The sequence below is a fragment of the Talpa occidentalis genome, unplaced genomic scaffold (genome assembly GCF_014898055.3).
Source record: "Talpa occidentalis isolate TD23 unplaced genomic scaffold, MPIMG_talOcc4v2.1 talOcc4.15, whole genome shotgun sequence".
In the NCBI taxonomy this organism is placed as follows: Eukaryota; Metazoa; Chordata; class Mammalia; order Eulipotyphla; family Talpidae; genus Talpa; species Talpa occidentalis.
The window spans coordinates 30028460-30042529 of record NW_023601543.1 but is presented as its reverse complement, the minus strand read 5'-3'; the positions used below and the strand labels follow the sequence as shown (position 1 = coordinate 30042529).

At 37.0% G+C, this 14070-nt stretch overlaps 1 protein-coding gene across 2 annotated transcripts in view; it reads left to right on the top strand.

Moving 5' to 3' along the window:
* IL1RAPL2 (interleukin 1 receptor accessory protein like 2) overlaps positions 1 to 14070 on the top strand; it is a 972543-nt gene that overhangs the window by 945915 nt on the left and 12558 nt on the right. For both annotated transcript variants that reach the window (XM_037512149.2, XM_054695626.1), the window contains exons 8-9: positions 6039 to 6182; positions 11760 to 11930. In XM_037512149.2, coding sequence (XP_037368046.2) covers positions 6039 to 6182; positions 11760 to 11930 — 315 coding nt within the window. The remainder of the gene's footprint in view (positions 1 to 6038; positions 6183 to 11759; positions 11931 to 14070) is intronic.

The window sequence follows — 14070 nt, the reverse complement described above, 5'->3', positions numbered from 1 at the left end:
TATACTTAGAATGAAATCCCAGATCCTCGCCATGGTCTACAAGACATGACACAATCTGCTGTCATTCCCGATCTCATTTTCTAGCATGATCTGCCTCAAATGTAGCATACACTAGTCTCCTTGCTATTTCTCTTGTTCACCAAGCACAGTCCTGGTTCATGATCTTTGCCCTTGCTATTTCCTCTGCCTGGAACATTCTTCCCCCAGCTGTTCCCATGACTCACTACCTCTTTTCTTACATGTCTCTGCTTAAATATTACCTAGTCCTCTCAGGCTTTTCTATATTAAATACTACTACCTATCGCTTTCCTCTTTAAAATACTTTAGCTTTATTGATGCATAAGTGACAAAATTATATGAGATTTAAAGTGAAGAACATAATGGTTTTTTGAATGCATACATAATGAAAGGATTCCCCCCCTATTGAGTAAATGAAAGCATCCATTACCTCACATATTTACCTTTTGCATTTTGGTGAGAACATTTAAGTTCTACCCTCTCGAAGTAACTTTCATGTATGCAATACAGTGTGATCAAACTATACTCACAGTATTATACATTGGGTATTCAGACTGTATTCATCCTATAGCTGAAAGTTTTTACTCTTTTAATATCCTCTATTTCTATTTAATATCCTCTATCCCTATGTCCCCCATCCCCCAACCACTGACAACCACTTTTATACTGTTTCTATGAATTTGGCTTTTTAAAGATTCCATATACATGATATGTCTCTGTGTGTGTGTGTGTATGTATGTGTGTGTGTGTGTGTCACATCCCATTTTCTTAGTCCATTCATCTTTTGACAGAGTCTCATCACTTTCTTTTTCATCTAACTTGGCTCTATATATTTTAATATTTTTAATACATTTTCAGATCATATTACATGTTTGTTTGCTTCTTGTCTCACTCCCCCCCCCGCAAACACACACACCCATGAACATTGTAATTTAAATTCCACGAGAACAGGGACTTTTTCTGCTTTACTATAGAACATAGTAAATGTCCAAAAATATTTGTTGGATGCAAATAGGCTCTCTTAACTGGAATGGGAAATTTCCAGCGATAAGGAGAGGACTTATCTATGATCTTGTCTTCACTAGTGTCTCCCCTGGGTTATCTAAATGCATTTCTCTTTTCAGAGTAATGCACTTCCCAGATTAGGGGTTGAAAACTCAGACTTCAGAGACCAGGTAGATATTGACTTTTTTTTTTTTAAGGAGGTCTAGAAAACAAGATAACAAAATACAACGAAAATAACTTAGACTATGATTTTTTAAATATTTTATCCACATTTTTTGAAACATTACATAAATCAACAAAGCCTTTTATTGGCCCACGGTAAACTGATTTGCACTCTCCATTTTAGGTAGCAGTTAAATTTTTTCACTGTGCTTAACAAAAAGATGTGCTTCATCTTCTCTCGATCAGTTTTCTTAGGCGCTCTCGACAATGTGGTGGAACTCCAGAAGAGAGCAAGAAGTCCTGTGGCCCTGCTTCAATATTTTTAACCATACTGAGCTCTGACTTGTCTTGCCAAACTCAGATATCTCATCTGGAGATGAACCTTTCAGACTTTCCCACAGCAGAGCCTGACCTCCATATTCACAGTGTTTGACCTGGAATATGAGTGTAGCTTGGTTTTTGGAACATTAGGTTCCTGGTAATCTCTAAGTCAAATGTTGAAAATGCCCTAAGTGATTATTATGAGGAAAAACCTTTCATGAATCCTTCCATAAAGTGAAAAATCCTTTTGTGAAGTGAAAATGCATGTCTATTGTCTCCAGTTAAGAGGTTCAGGTTTTCTGAAAGCAAGATGTGATGTCCTTACCTGTGCATCTTTCACCTGCATCGACCACTTTCTTACTCGCTGATTGAATAGTTGCCAGTAAGTACAGATAACATTTCATTAAGAGCTCTGCCCCAATTTTTCTTTTGTGAACCAAGACTTTGATCTTATACTAAACAAACTCTGATATTTCTTCTCTACACACTTCCTTTCATACAAACAGAAGCATATCACTCAGTGTCTCTCTCTCTCTCTCTCTCTCTCTCTCTCTCTCTCTCTCTCAGTCTCTCTCTCTCTCTCTCTCCCTCTCTCTCTCTCCCCCTTCTCTCCTCCCCCATTTCCAGTGCTACTGCCCCAAACTTAACTTCAAGCCTATAAAAGAAATCCTAGGATGAGAACCCACAACCCGTTACAAATTTATAAGCAAGTTCAAACCATTTCCAGGCTTTTCTCTCTCCAGACCCTTGGCTTCAGTTGCTATCATCCCATTCTATAATATCCAATCCTTCTTTTCAGTGTGAAAAAAAGAGTCAGGTTCAGGCCAAGAAGGTTAAAAAGAAGTACACTTGTCCTTGGGTACCTAGAAAAAGTTACAACCCCATTAATGTCTGCTGCCTTGGTTATGGCTATCCTTAAGAAGTGTGTACAAGACACAATCCAAATAAAACGACTTTTACCTTTTCAGTCAGAAAATATCTCAAGAAGTATAGATCCTGCTGAGCTAGAAAATGGCAAATGAAAACAGAAGACAAAAGAGGACCCACGTGTCTTCTGGGTGATGGCAGCTCTGCTCTCTCATTATACCATGTGTGTTTCCCATTTAATGTGGTTACCAAGGCTGAATTAAAGGAGAGTGGTGAGTCTCGGAGATGAGGTCCACAGTTTTCAACATAAATAGCCATCATTAGGTAATATCTTTCAAAGACATTTTTATAAAATGGACCCCAAAACCACAAAGGTACTTTTCACACCATGGTTTTCTTCCATAAATTTACTGCTGAAGAAAGGTGTCTGCTACTTGAGAGCGCAAATTGTTCCTGCTGCTAAAGTTTTCCATCTACCTAATAGCAACTGGACCCTGTAAATAACATAGAAATGGCAAAAAAAAAAATTCTCATTTGGTGATTTTGAAAAAAAGTTGAAAACTGTTCTGACGAGGGAAGGGCAGAGAGGCTTGCAGAGGTATGGGGAGGAAGGGAGAATGAATACTTTACAGCAGGAGAAGCAAGTTGAATCATGTCCATCAGTGCCCTAAGATCAAAGAGAGGTCAGTTCAGAGTAACAAGAATCTTGTATTGCTCTGTCAATTTAAGACTGACTGTTAAGAATGCATAATTGATATAAGATGGTGAGAAAACAAGCAAAGATTTTGATATTGCAGCCCCACCGAGGTTTCATAAGCAAGTCTGCCCTACCACCCACATAGAGACAGGCTCCTGGGGAGACACTTTCTAGATAAAGGGTAGATGTTCTTACTAATAGGTGGGAGGATTATTTTTTACCTAAAATTCTGTGTCTTCATTTTCAAAATGACCACCTCCTTCAGGCAGGACTGAGTTCAGGTTCCAGTCCCTACCCATATGTGTCCCCTCACAATATTCCTTACTAACATACTTTGTCTTTCACAGCAGCTCTGCTCCTTCCTTTTCCCACCCTCCCCCCTCTCTCCTTACTCAAAAAGGGTTACCTTTGTTTGTGTTGCTTATATTTCCACTCTCCTGACTGGCCATGGATCCGCTAGCTACCACTGTCTTCTCTCTCACTCCAGTCCCTTCCCATGACCAAATTCCCTCTCTCTATGAAACCTGACATTTTTCTTCATATGCTGGACTCCAGAGCACCCGTCCTTCCTCCACAACCACAGGATTCTTCAGTACCCCTTAGTAAAGTGCCTGTGATCCATTCAGTTCTTTCTTTTGCCTGGTGCATTGTAGTTTAGCTTCTGGTTTTTTTAGTTGAAAGGGCAGAAGGAGCCAAAATTCACTACAAGTCACATGTTCTCAAGAAGTATTGCCAGTGTTTCTATGAAGGAACAGGGAGAAGGCTTTCTCTTGTCATTTTTCAGTCTGGGGCTGATAAAACTGTGGTATTATAAAAAGATCCTCAAATTTGAAGATAGGATATCTGGGTTCAAGTTCCATCTTGCCCACTTAGGTTTATGATCTTGAGTAAGTGAATTAAAAACTACTGAGTCTCAGATTTTTCATTTATGAATTTGGACCAACAATTCTTGCCTTAAAGGATTACTTAGAGAATAGTAGATTAGTTGAAAATTTTATCCACAGTATGTATTACTTGTAGTATATATTGCCTTTAAATCTTAAGTGTTACATTGAGCCTGACTAATATTTCTTAAACAATAAGCACACATAGAGATAAGGAAGAAGCACAGGGAGAGGTTGATGATAAGGATGTCAAGAAATCTTCAAGAGTATCTGTCTGTCATGGTCAGAAATTTGATTTTGACAGAATTGATCCATCCTGGGAGACTGATTGATTGATGTCCACCAAACTCACATGCAACTGATATATAAACTAGAATGCTGCCCCCTCTCTCAGTTTCTAATTCTATGGTAAGCTGAATTAAGTCCCTTGGAAGCTATGGAATTAGGTTAAGGGGAGTTTAGCTATTCTTTTAGGCAATCTTATCTGTGTTACATTGAGACCAATGCATATCCCTGTCCCACAGTGAAGAATGTCTCTCAGATTTAGCATTTCTCTACTTGAAACTGCCAAATCTACATTCTCTATTTTCCTCTAACTTCTCATTTCTCTGAATTCCATGATAGCATCCTTTCTTTTGTTAGTAACCCTCAATTTGTTAATATCACCAATTAAGCTACAGATCACTGTTCCCTGAGCCTGGGATACATTATGTTTTGATTTAATTGTTTCAGCTTTCAGAGTTTTAGGGGTACCCCACTAGAGCAGCCTATGACTGCTATCAGGTAGCTGGGTGTTGACTGATTGATTCACCTGGATTTCTCATTCTCTTTTTGGCCCCATTGGGTGTATTATATCACATGCATATTATAGTCATTTATTCAAATAAGTAGGGGAGATGGATAAGCTAATTTTCCCTGCTTACCTTCTATTGAATTATGTTCTAGTGAGGTTAAATGAAATAGTTAAATCCTGCAAGCTCATTAGATTTTATTTGATTCTGAGAATAATTTTATAATGCTGTTCTCCTGTAAAATAAGACCTGTGGCCTAAAAAGAAAGATGGTAATCGTGCTGAGCCAATAAGATAATTTAACAGAAACAACAAAATATTGGCCCTGGACCCAGAAAAGAGCAGCTCTAACAGTTTCCTAAAATAGATTTAAAGCAAAGTATACAGCAGCAGATCCTTCAATAACTTTTTTGTAGGTAACTGGTTTCATTCAATGTCCTTTTGTTATAACTTTTGATGAGAAAAAAAAATTATTCCTGGCCAGAGCCACTATCTATGTGAAGTTTATACATTCTCCCCATGTCTGTATGAGTTTTTTTTCTGAGTACTCCAGTTTCCTCCCACATCCCAAACAGATGCATGTCTAAATTGTCCCAGTCTCTCTCTCTCTCTCTCTCTCTCTCTCTCTCTCTCTCTCTCTCTCTCTCTCTCTCTCTCTCTGTGTGTGTGTGTGTGTGTGTGTGTGGCATGCAATGGAAAGGCATACTGTCTAGTTTTGGTACCATCCTTGTATTTTGAGCTGCCAGAATAATCTCTGCCTACCTGTGGCCCTCAACTGGAATAAATGCATTGGAAAATGAACAAATGAATACAAACGATTGTTTAATATTAGCAGTGTTTTGTGTCTTCATTTAGAAGATGGTGATGTTTCTATAACCAGAAATATGTTGTAGGAACCTAATTCTTATTTATATCAATTAGCCTATGGTAAAATTGGTTTTGTTCTACTTTGTTTCACTTAAAGTGGCAGTTTCCAAAAACCTATTGATGACATTAAGTGAGGACATTTTTGTATTTGTGGAATCTACATGTGTTCAAAACAAATTGGGAATGACTGTTCCTTTTCAGATAGACAATATTTCAATAGCAGAATTAATCAAATATTTACAAGAGTTAATTTTGCAAAGATTTGTTTTAAAAAAACATATCAAGGACAAAACTACTTACTGCATTAGGCAAGAATCTTCTGGAAAGAAAAGCAGAATGGATTGTACATTTTACAGACTAGAAATATGGGAAGATCCCAAGTGTTGCTGATTTAATTGCCTTTTCCTGTTTATTCTGTTTGTTCCAGATCTAATCTACAAAATTGAGCTTGCAGGAGGTCTGGGAGCAATCTTCCTCCTCCTTGTTCTGCTCATGGTCATCTACAAATGCTACAACATTGAGTTGATGCTCTTCTACCGACAGCATTTTGGAGGTGATGAAACTAGTGATGGTAAGCTGTCTCCTATTGTTTCAATTCAATTAAAAGGCAAGAATTTGTGATTATGTAAGACAATATCCCTAGTTTAAGGAAATAAATGCTGAAATGTTTAAAGAGCTATGAATATGCAACTTACCCTAAAATAATTCAGGAAAACATTTTTGATTTATCTATTGAAAGAGCCAAAGGAAGAAAATATTAACAATAGGTAAATTCGGGTAACGAATACATAGGTATTATTTGAAATAGTTTTATTTTTGTAATGCTCCTATATGTTTGAAATTATTTCCATATAAAATGTTTAACAATGAGACATAGTTGGTCAGGTAATAAACAATTGCTGTCAAACCCCTTTCCCTTACTAAGAAGCAAATTAATCATTTTTTACTCCAGAAAATCCAAATTCAGTTACACATCATTTTTAAGTATTAGTAACACCAAAAACATTTGGGTACAGACCATGTAAGATTAAAAGCTATGTCAATACTCTTTGTAAAACTCAAAATATATATTTTGGATGATTGTAATACCATTCTCCAAGGTAAACTCAAAAGATGGAAATTCAGAATATGGCTTATAATTTTCTTATGTTTTCCATCTATGGCTTTTGGAAATCTTATGAATGAGATACCAATAAAACATTCTATTGCGCCTCATTTCTTTGAACATTCAAAAATGACTTAATTTTTTCAAGAGAACAAGTTACCATATTTCCAATCAATAGCAAGAAATTTTGCTTCTTATGTAGCAAAGTCCTCACCCACAACCTACTGTCAGCCTTAGGGAAACCCAGATAAAGAAGTCCAAATGTAAGTCATTACTTTAAAAGGCAAGTTTAAATATTCATTTTCACTGTATTGAAATAATGAAAGTTAGAGCTTTTGTTTGTGATCATGGTCTTACCTCAAAAGGGAGTTCATTTAGATAGATAGAGAGAGAGAGAGAGAGAGAGAGAGAAACAGAAGAATAGTATGGTGACTGAATGTAACATCGAAATTTTTGAGGAAACTTCAATTTTGGTCTTATTATTACTATTACATAAACTGTTATGGATTTTAATTGAATTTTATGTTTTCATAGTAAATTAGAGAAATACTATCTGATGAACATGCTCATTTTCAAAGCAGTGCATTTACCCAACAACTATACCAGCTTACTTAAAAAGCATTACAGGCCCTGACTGAAGAGAAATTAGGACCCGTTCTGACAATAATTATATTCTAACAATATATGTGAAGATGTGACCATTTACCCACCGTTTCCATATATAACAATTAATACAGAGAAATCTGACTTCTTATCTGTATACATAAAATAGATGCAATAAGTTATTGAGGAAAATATCACTGTATTCCAGGTGCCAGAAAGTGACTAAAGAATCCAGTAGGGGATGTCTATATAATAGAATATGAAAGGGAGACTCCTGTAATTCATTTGTTTTAAGTCATGATAATAAATCATATGTTAATAATCTCCATAAGAGATAATACGATTTAGTAAGTTCATCTGCAATAATTACTTTCTTCACCCATACCCAGTGATCTAGGCTAAGTGAGCAAATGCAGTATATATTTGTAAGATTAAGTTCATTCTATTATTGGGGCCTCCCTGGTAGCATAGGGGGTAAGTATCAGTGCTATCACATTATCACCTGTGGGGCCTGAGCTCGATCCCCGGCCAGGGAGGTGACCCACATGGCACAACAGACCTCTCCTGTCTTGCCCTGCTACTCCCCTCAGCAGTGTATTTCAGTAGATCCACCTGTTCTACACCCCACTCTGTCTTTGGTGAGTCCTCTTACCACCCCACCTCTGACATAGATCTCAGTTCTTCTATGCGTAAATAAATAAATCTTTCAAAAATAAAAAAAAAAGGTTCATGCTATTTTTGTAGGGCATTCGAAGGAGCAAATATTCTGCTTTGCATTGGTATGTCAGGTGAAACCCATGTGGTCAAAGATGACAATATAGAGAATGAGCATGTTGATTAGAGAATTAAATGTGTTGATTCCAAACCAATTGTTTAGAGGGAAAAACACAATATTAGTAGGAGGGGTACTTCAAGGGTTTTCATTGGGAAGGAAGAGTTAAAATATTTTTGTTCCTACATGGAGCCTTGAACCTTAAATATGTAATCTCTGTACTAGCTGAATGGAATACAAAAATAGCAAGTATGTAGAGAAGATAAATAAGTGAACATTAAGGCCCTTTTAGAAATATTCAGTTTCATGATGCCAATAGATAACCTACCAAATATTTTCTTTAAATATTTTGGCATCTCAAAAACACAACTTAGTTTTATCTGTATAATTTTTGTTCATGTTTTTCTTTGACTCAAATCTATGGCAGCATTTCTTGTGAGTTCTTATGAAAATGCCTTATTTTTTACAAAATAAAATCTATGCAACAAACTGACTTAACTGTATTTTGATATAATTCATTTCAGTTCAATACACCAACTTATGATTGCTTCATTCTTTCAGCCTTTCATTTAGGCAGTCACTAAATATATTGCCTACTATGGGACAGGCACTACATGTGATGCTTTACTTATATTCTTCTTAGTGGATCAACATTACTCATCTACACTCACACATATACACACACAACAGGGACAATAGTAAGCACAAGAGCTATGACAATGAACAAGTTTACTCAATCTTTGCACTTTAAAAGTTAAGGTTTTAGCACTGCATTTAGCACAGCCCCAGAACAGGGTTATTATAAACAGGCTTTCTGATGGTGAACAGGATTAAAATGAGATTTTAAAATGGAGACGAACAGGTGTGACAACAGTAAAATTCTTCCATGGACAGTTTGGTTCCCTTCCTCATAGCTTCTCTGTTCATTTGGAACAGCATATCTATGATAATCACTGTGTGAGCCCTCTTCCTTATAATGTTCTGTCTTAGGGTGCTCTGTTTTTCAGTTCCTCAGATTAGCTTAACCAGCATGATTTAACAAAGAGAAGAGCTCATTAGCCTTGCCCAGCAAAGTTGTGTCACTGAATTGCCATTGGTTTTAAAACCATTTTCAGGCCTTGCTTTTAGCCTTATTTGTATCATGTTGTTGATTTTGCTCTATCCATCTTGCTCCTCTGTGTGAGCAACAGCTGTGGCTATTCATGGGGTTTTCTTGGCTCAAGTGCATTTTTAAACTGTGGCATCTGCGTCATGGCTTGCTGACTAGCTGGCATCCTAGAGCTCCTGGGACATCTGACATGGTGGCTTTGAGAACTTTCTTCCTGCCCTGCACAGCCACTATAAGCTCTTTACCTTTCATTCATCTTAAAGAAATGTTACTGAAACCAGAACCAAGCACACCAAAATGAAGTACTTCTAGGATATTAGGTAAAATTTAGTATCCAGACACATATCAAAGGCCTCCATGTTCTTTGTCACAATTTGATTTGGGATATAGTGACACTTTTCCAGAGTAAAGTGTTTATAGTATCACCTATATTAGGATATTAGGATATAGGTAAAGCAAGGAAAGATGTAGGTGAAGCAAGGACCAGAAACATGTAGGTTTAGGCCTGGTTGGAAGACAAATAGCCATAATCAGGACAAGCAATGGGCATGAGTCTATAAGGCCTGGTCAGATGGGGGAAAGGCAGGTAGTCACTGCACATGGCTAGTTCATAGTAAATGCTCAACAAATCATGATTGGATAAATTTATAAGTAGATCGATTTGCCGAGATTTAGGAGATAGGAAAGTTATCAAGGTCAGATGAAGCAAGGGTCTTATCTGACATTATGGAGTTTGAGGCCACAGCACCATCCACTCCACCAAGAACAAGGAAATACATTCTGCACGTAGGGATGGAGCTATTTGTCCTTTGGCCTGTTTTATTCTTCCAGCTGTGTATCATCGGCAGCTCTAAGTCCCAGGTGAATAATTATAGCTGCAAAAAGTCAAGGGCCTGCAGGTGCATCCTGCACTTGATTGGAATAGGGTCAGAGGTGCTGGGATTACCAGGAGGTTCTTACATTAGCATTGCTTATGAACATTCTCACTTCCAAGTGGCATTTATACCTAACAGCAAAATGTGCCCTATGTGTAAGCCAAATGATCTTCTCAACTATCTGGGGCAGACCTTCATGTGTATCTGCTTCCAGGCAATCATGTAACCCTACCAAGGATCACGGAAGCCTTTCCCACCAGACAACATGCTAAAGAGAATCCTCCTGATGACTTCAGGCCCCATCTTAACATAAATAGCCATAGTTGCTTTCATTTGGGGTGGCGAGACTGGAATCTCACTAGAATTAGAAGAACATGATCCTGCCTCAGATATCTCTGGGTAGTTACTGAGCCCTGCCTATTCCTACCATAAAATATTTATATCTCTTTACATCATTTATTCCTCCTTCAGCAGGTAGGGTTGAATCATTGATGGTATAGGTACGTAAGTTGCAGCTTCTTCCTGTAAATTTTCTTTTGTCCAGATTTCAGCTATATTCTAATCAGTTCTTTTTCAATGAAAAAGTTTAATGCACTTCAGAAATAATACTGAAATATTTGCCTGTCTTTTAAAATTATTATTTGCAAGTAAATAGGTTTAAATAAGTACTAATAGCTCCATGAGTCTCTGCTTACTACATTAACTTTTACAAACAAGTTTTCTATTTCAATTCCTCAATTCTGTCTAAATAAGGGACCTTGAAAATCACTATAACTTTTCCAATCTATCCCTTCTAAAACCAACAGGGACTAATACCTTGAGTAGCTGTGTTCATTAACATTTTTTCAGGGATAAAAATGCATGTATATATGCACATTTTCTCTTCAGAAAAGCTGGCTCAGAGTCAACAGAGCAACGGAGAGAAGTATATTCTCGAAGCACAGTTAGCTCTCTGACTAAATGTATGAAGAGTAAACCTAATTTGGCAATCCTCTGGAAGGATGTATATTTTGAAACAAAGGCTTCTTTTGGAAGCTTGTGTCAAATTAGTTGGCCATGGATGGAACAAGAATAATGGGCAATGCACTTGTATAAAACCCAGCTGCTGTGTCTAATATTTGATAATGAACTGCTTTTTGTATATGAAGATGATGATACTAACCAACTGGAAGTATGACATGTGCTATGAGTAGTATCTCCAGGAGTGAGGCTGCATTATTTCAATCTTCCACACTCTGGGGCCCAGCCCCTTTTGGATCTGGTACACATATTTGTGCAAACAAGGTATAGTCTGTGACCAAGTAACAGAGCCAAGCCAACTGGCACAGAAGGAGTTCAATTCCATGACTTTGGCCTATTTAGTCCTGCATTCAAACACACTGAGCTAATCATTTACACATCACTGAACTTCACAAATAAGTATAGTCACCACAAATCACAAATAATATTTCTCTTATTCTTGTCCTAACTATAGCTTACATTGCATAACAATTTCAGTTCATGTCATATGACTAGATTATATTGAAATTCACCAGATTTCTTATGTGGTATGTGACTTTTTCCCCAATTATTAACAAGTCACCAATTATAATGCTTATTCCAGCCCATTATCGGTTATAGACTTTGAATACTTAAAGAGAACTTGCTATATATACACAACCCTTCTGTTATTCCTTATATTTAAGACAACAAGGAATATGATGCCTATCTCTCTTACACAAAAGTGGACCAAGAGGCTTTAGACTGTGACAATCCTGAAGAAGAGCAATTCGCTCTTGAAATATTGCCAGATGTCCTGGAAAAACACTATGGATATAAACTCTTCATCCCAGAAAGGGACCTGATTCCAAGTGGAAGTAAGTACTTTCAATTTTTGTATTTAAAAACTTTGGTTTCTTTTAGGAAATTATATGGAAGCTTCAAACATCAGAGCAAAGTGGTAGATACGTGTTTCTTACGGGTGATTGTATTAAATGCAAATTTCTCCCCAGTGCCTGTCCTGAATCTCTAGCATCCGAATTTTTCAAAAGATGTTCTTGCTTTTTTATAGTTTTTAAATTGTGCCTTAATGGTCTATTTTATTCTATTGCTTTAGCATTCTGAGAAAATGATGGTCCTTAAAAAAATCTGTATAAATCAGCTAAAATCTTTCCAACTCATTTCTGTTCCAAAGCTGATCTTCTGTCATTGTGCTTCTACTTAGATCCTGCCATCATTGTCTTTAATAACTCTGAATTTATGCCTTGTTACTCATTTCCAAATGTGAGTCCATTGGGTATAGCACTTCCTCTGTGATTTTAAATAATTTCCAAGAACTTCTGGACAATGGAAAAATGTAGGCTTGGATGCTACCTTTAAGTCGTGCTACATATGAAAATTTTATTTGAGTTTTCTAAGTAATATCAGGTTCAAGTAAAAATATATACTTTGTTCCTGCTAATGTTTAGAGTGATGTGCATTGTCAAGTGGAAGGGGAATACAGAAAACATAAGATATAGTCCCTGCCCTCATAGAGCTTAAAATAACGCCGAGTGAAAATAAAGGTGCTAGAATGTTTGTATGTATGTCTGTGTTACTATCCCTGAAAGGGGGAAATTAAACCACGACCACAGAATTTGGTAACTTATGCTGCACATGTGACAACAAAGTAGAAAAGTTTCTATCTTCAGTACTTGACAGCACATAACATATTTTTCACATATACTATTTCATTTTATCTGTACAATAACCCTATGTTGAAAAAGAACAATTACCATCTTCCTCATCTTGTAGATGAGGGGACAAAGCCTCAAGGAATTTCAAGATCAGAAAACTGGAAATTGCTAGAGCAAGGATTAGAACATAGGCCAGTTTCACTATGGTTCTCACTCCACTGGATCATGCTATTCCTCAATAACATTTATGCCAAATATCAGCTGTTTCCACCGTGGTCCTTCAGCCAACAGGAAACAAATTGAAACAACCGAGGTTTGAAGGTTCATTTCTTTTCCCCGAGTGCATGTGTGTCATGCATGTCTGTGTGTGCACATGAGCATGCGCACTTAGGAACAAAGGCGACACTTATTCCCGGTCCGTTGTGTTCCTGCGTCACAAATGTAAGAATTTTCCATCCTTCCTCCGAGGTTCTCTACTCTTTTTGTTCTGTAATTTCCTTCAGTTTCATGACTTGACATACCACCTCTACCTTGATGGAACCTCAAGGAACATGCTGATATCTGAGTCATTTTTTAATTCTTCTTGCTCTCGCTAGCAAGTCCAATGTCCCTTGCATCTTTTCCATTCTCACGTCTATCATTCTAGTATAGGCCTTGATCAGCTCATTCGTACAATACTGATTACTCTCTACTTTCCCTCTATTCTCTCTTATCTGTCTGGTCCCACTAATATGTATACTTCCTTGATCATATCATTCTCCTGTTTAATAACCCTGAATTGTTCACCATCTCTTGCAGTGTAAAATTCATAAATCTTAGCTAAACACTTCCCATTGTGGTGTCAGCACAGATTTATTTCCTAGAAATGTGTCCTCACATTTCCCCTATTCCTACCTTCTGCTCTAACCAAACTGTGCCTTTCATATACGGTGTATCCCTGCAGTGTTTTTGTGCATGTTAGTCTTCTATACCTTTACAAATCCTATTTTTCCTTCTCCAGATCACTGCCTCTGTGAAAGACTATAATAATTTCTCTAGCCCTAAAGTTCATGATGTATGATGATTTGACTATAAATCTTGTCTGTATTTTATGTGGTTTTCCATCTATTTATGTCTTACCTAGTCAGCAAGATTGTAAGCTCCATGAGGGCAGGGACTCTATCGTTTATCCTCATTCCCCTGTCATCCTCTAGCATACTACTTGCTCTCAACTTTTGCTTTATGATGCTTCTTGATTTTATTAAAACAGTACTGGGTTAAGTCAAGAGAAATTAATGAAAATGAAATGAGGGTTTAAATTTTTGCATGACAGTATTTGAAAGGTATTTTTGTTTAACACAGT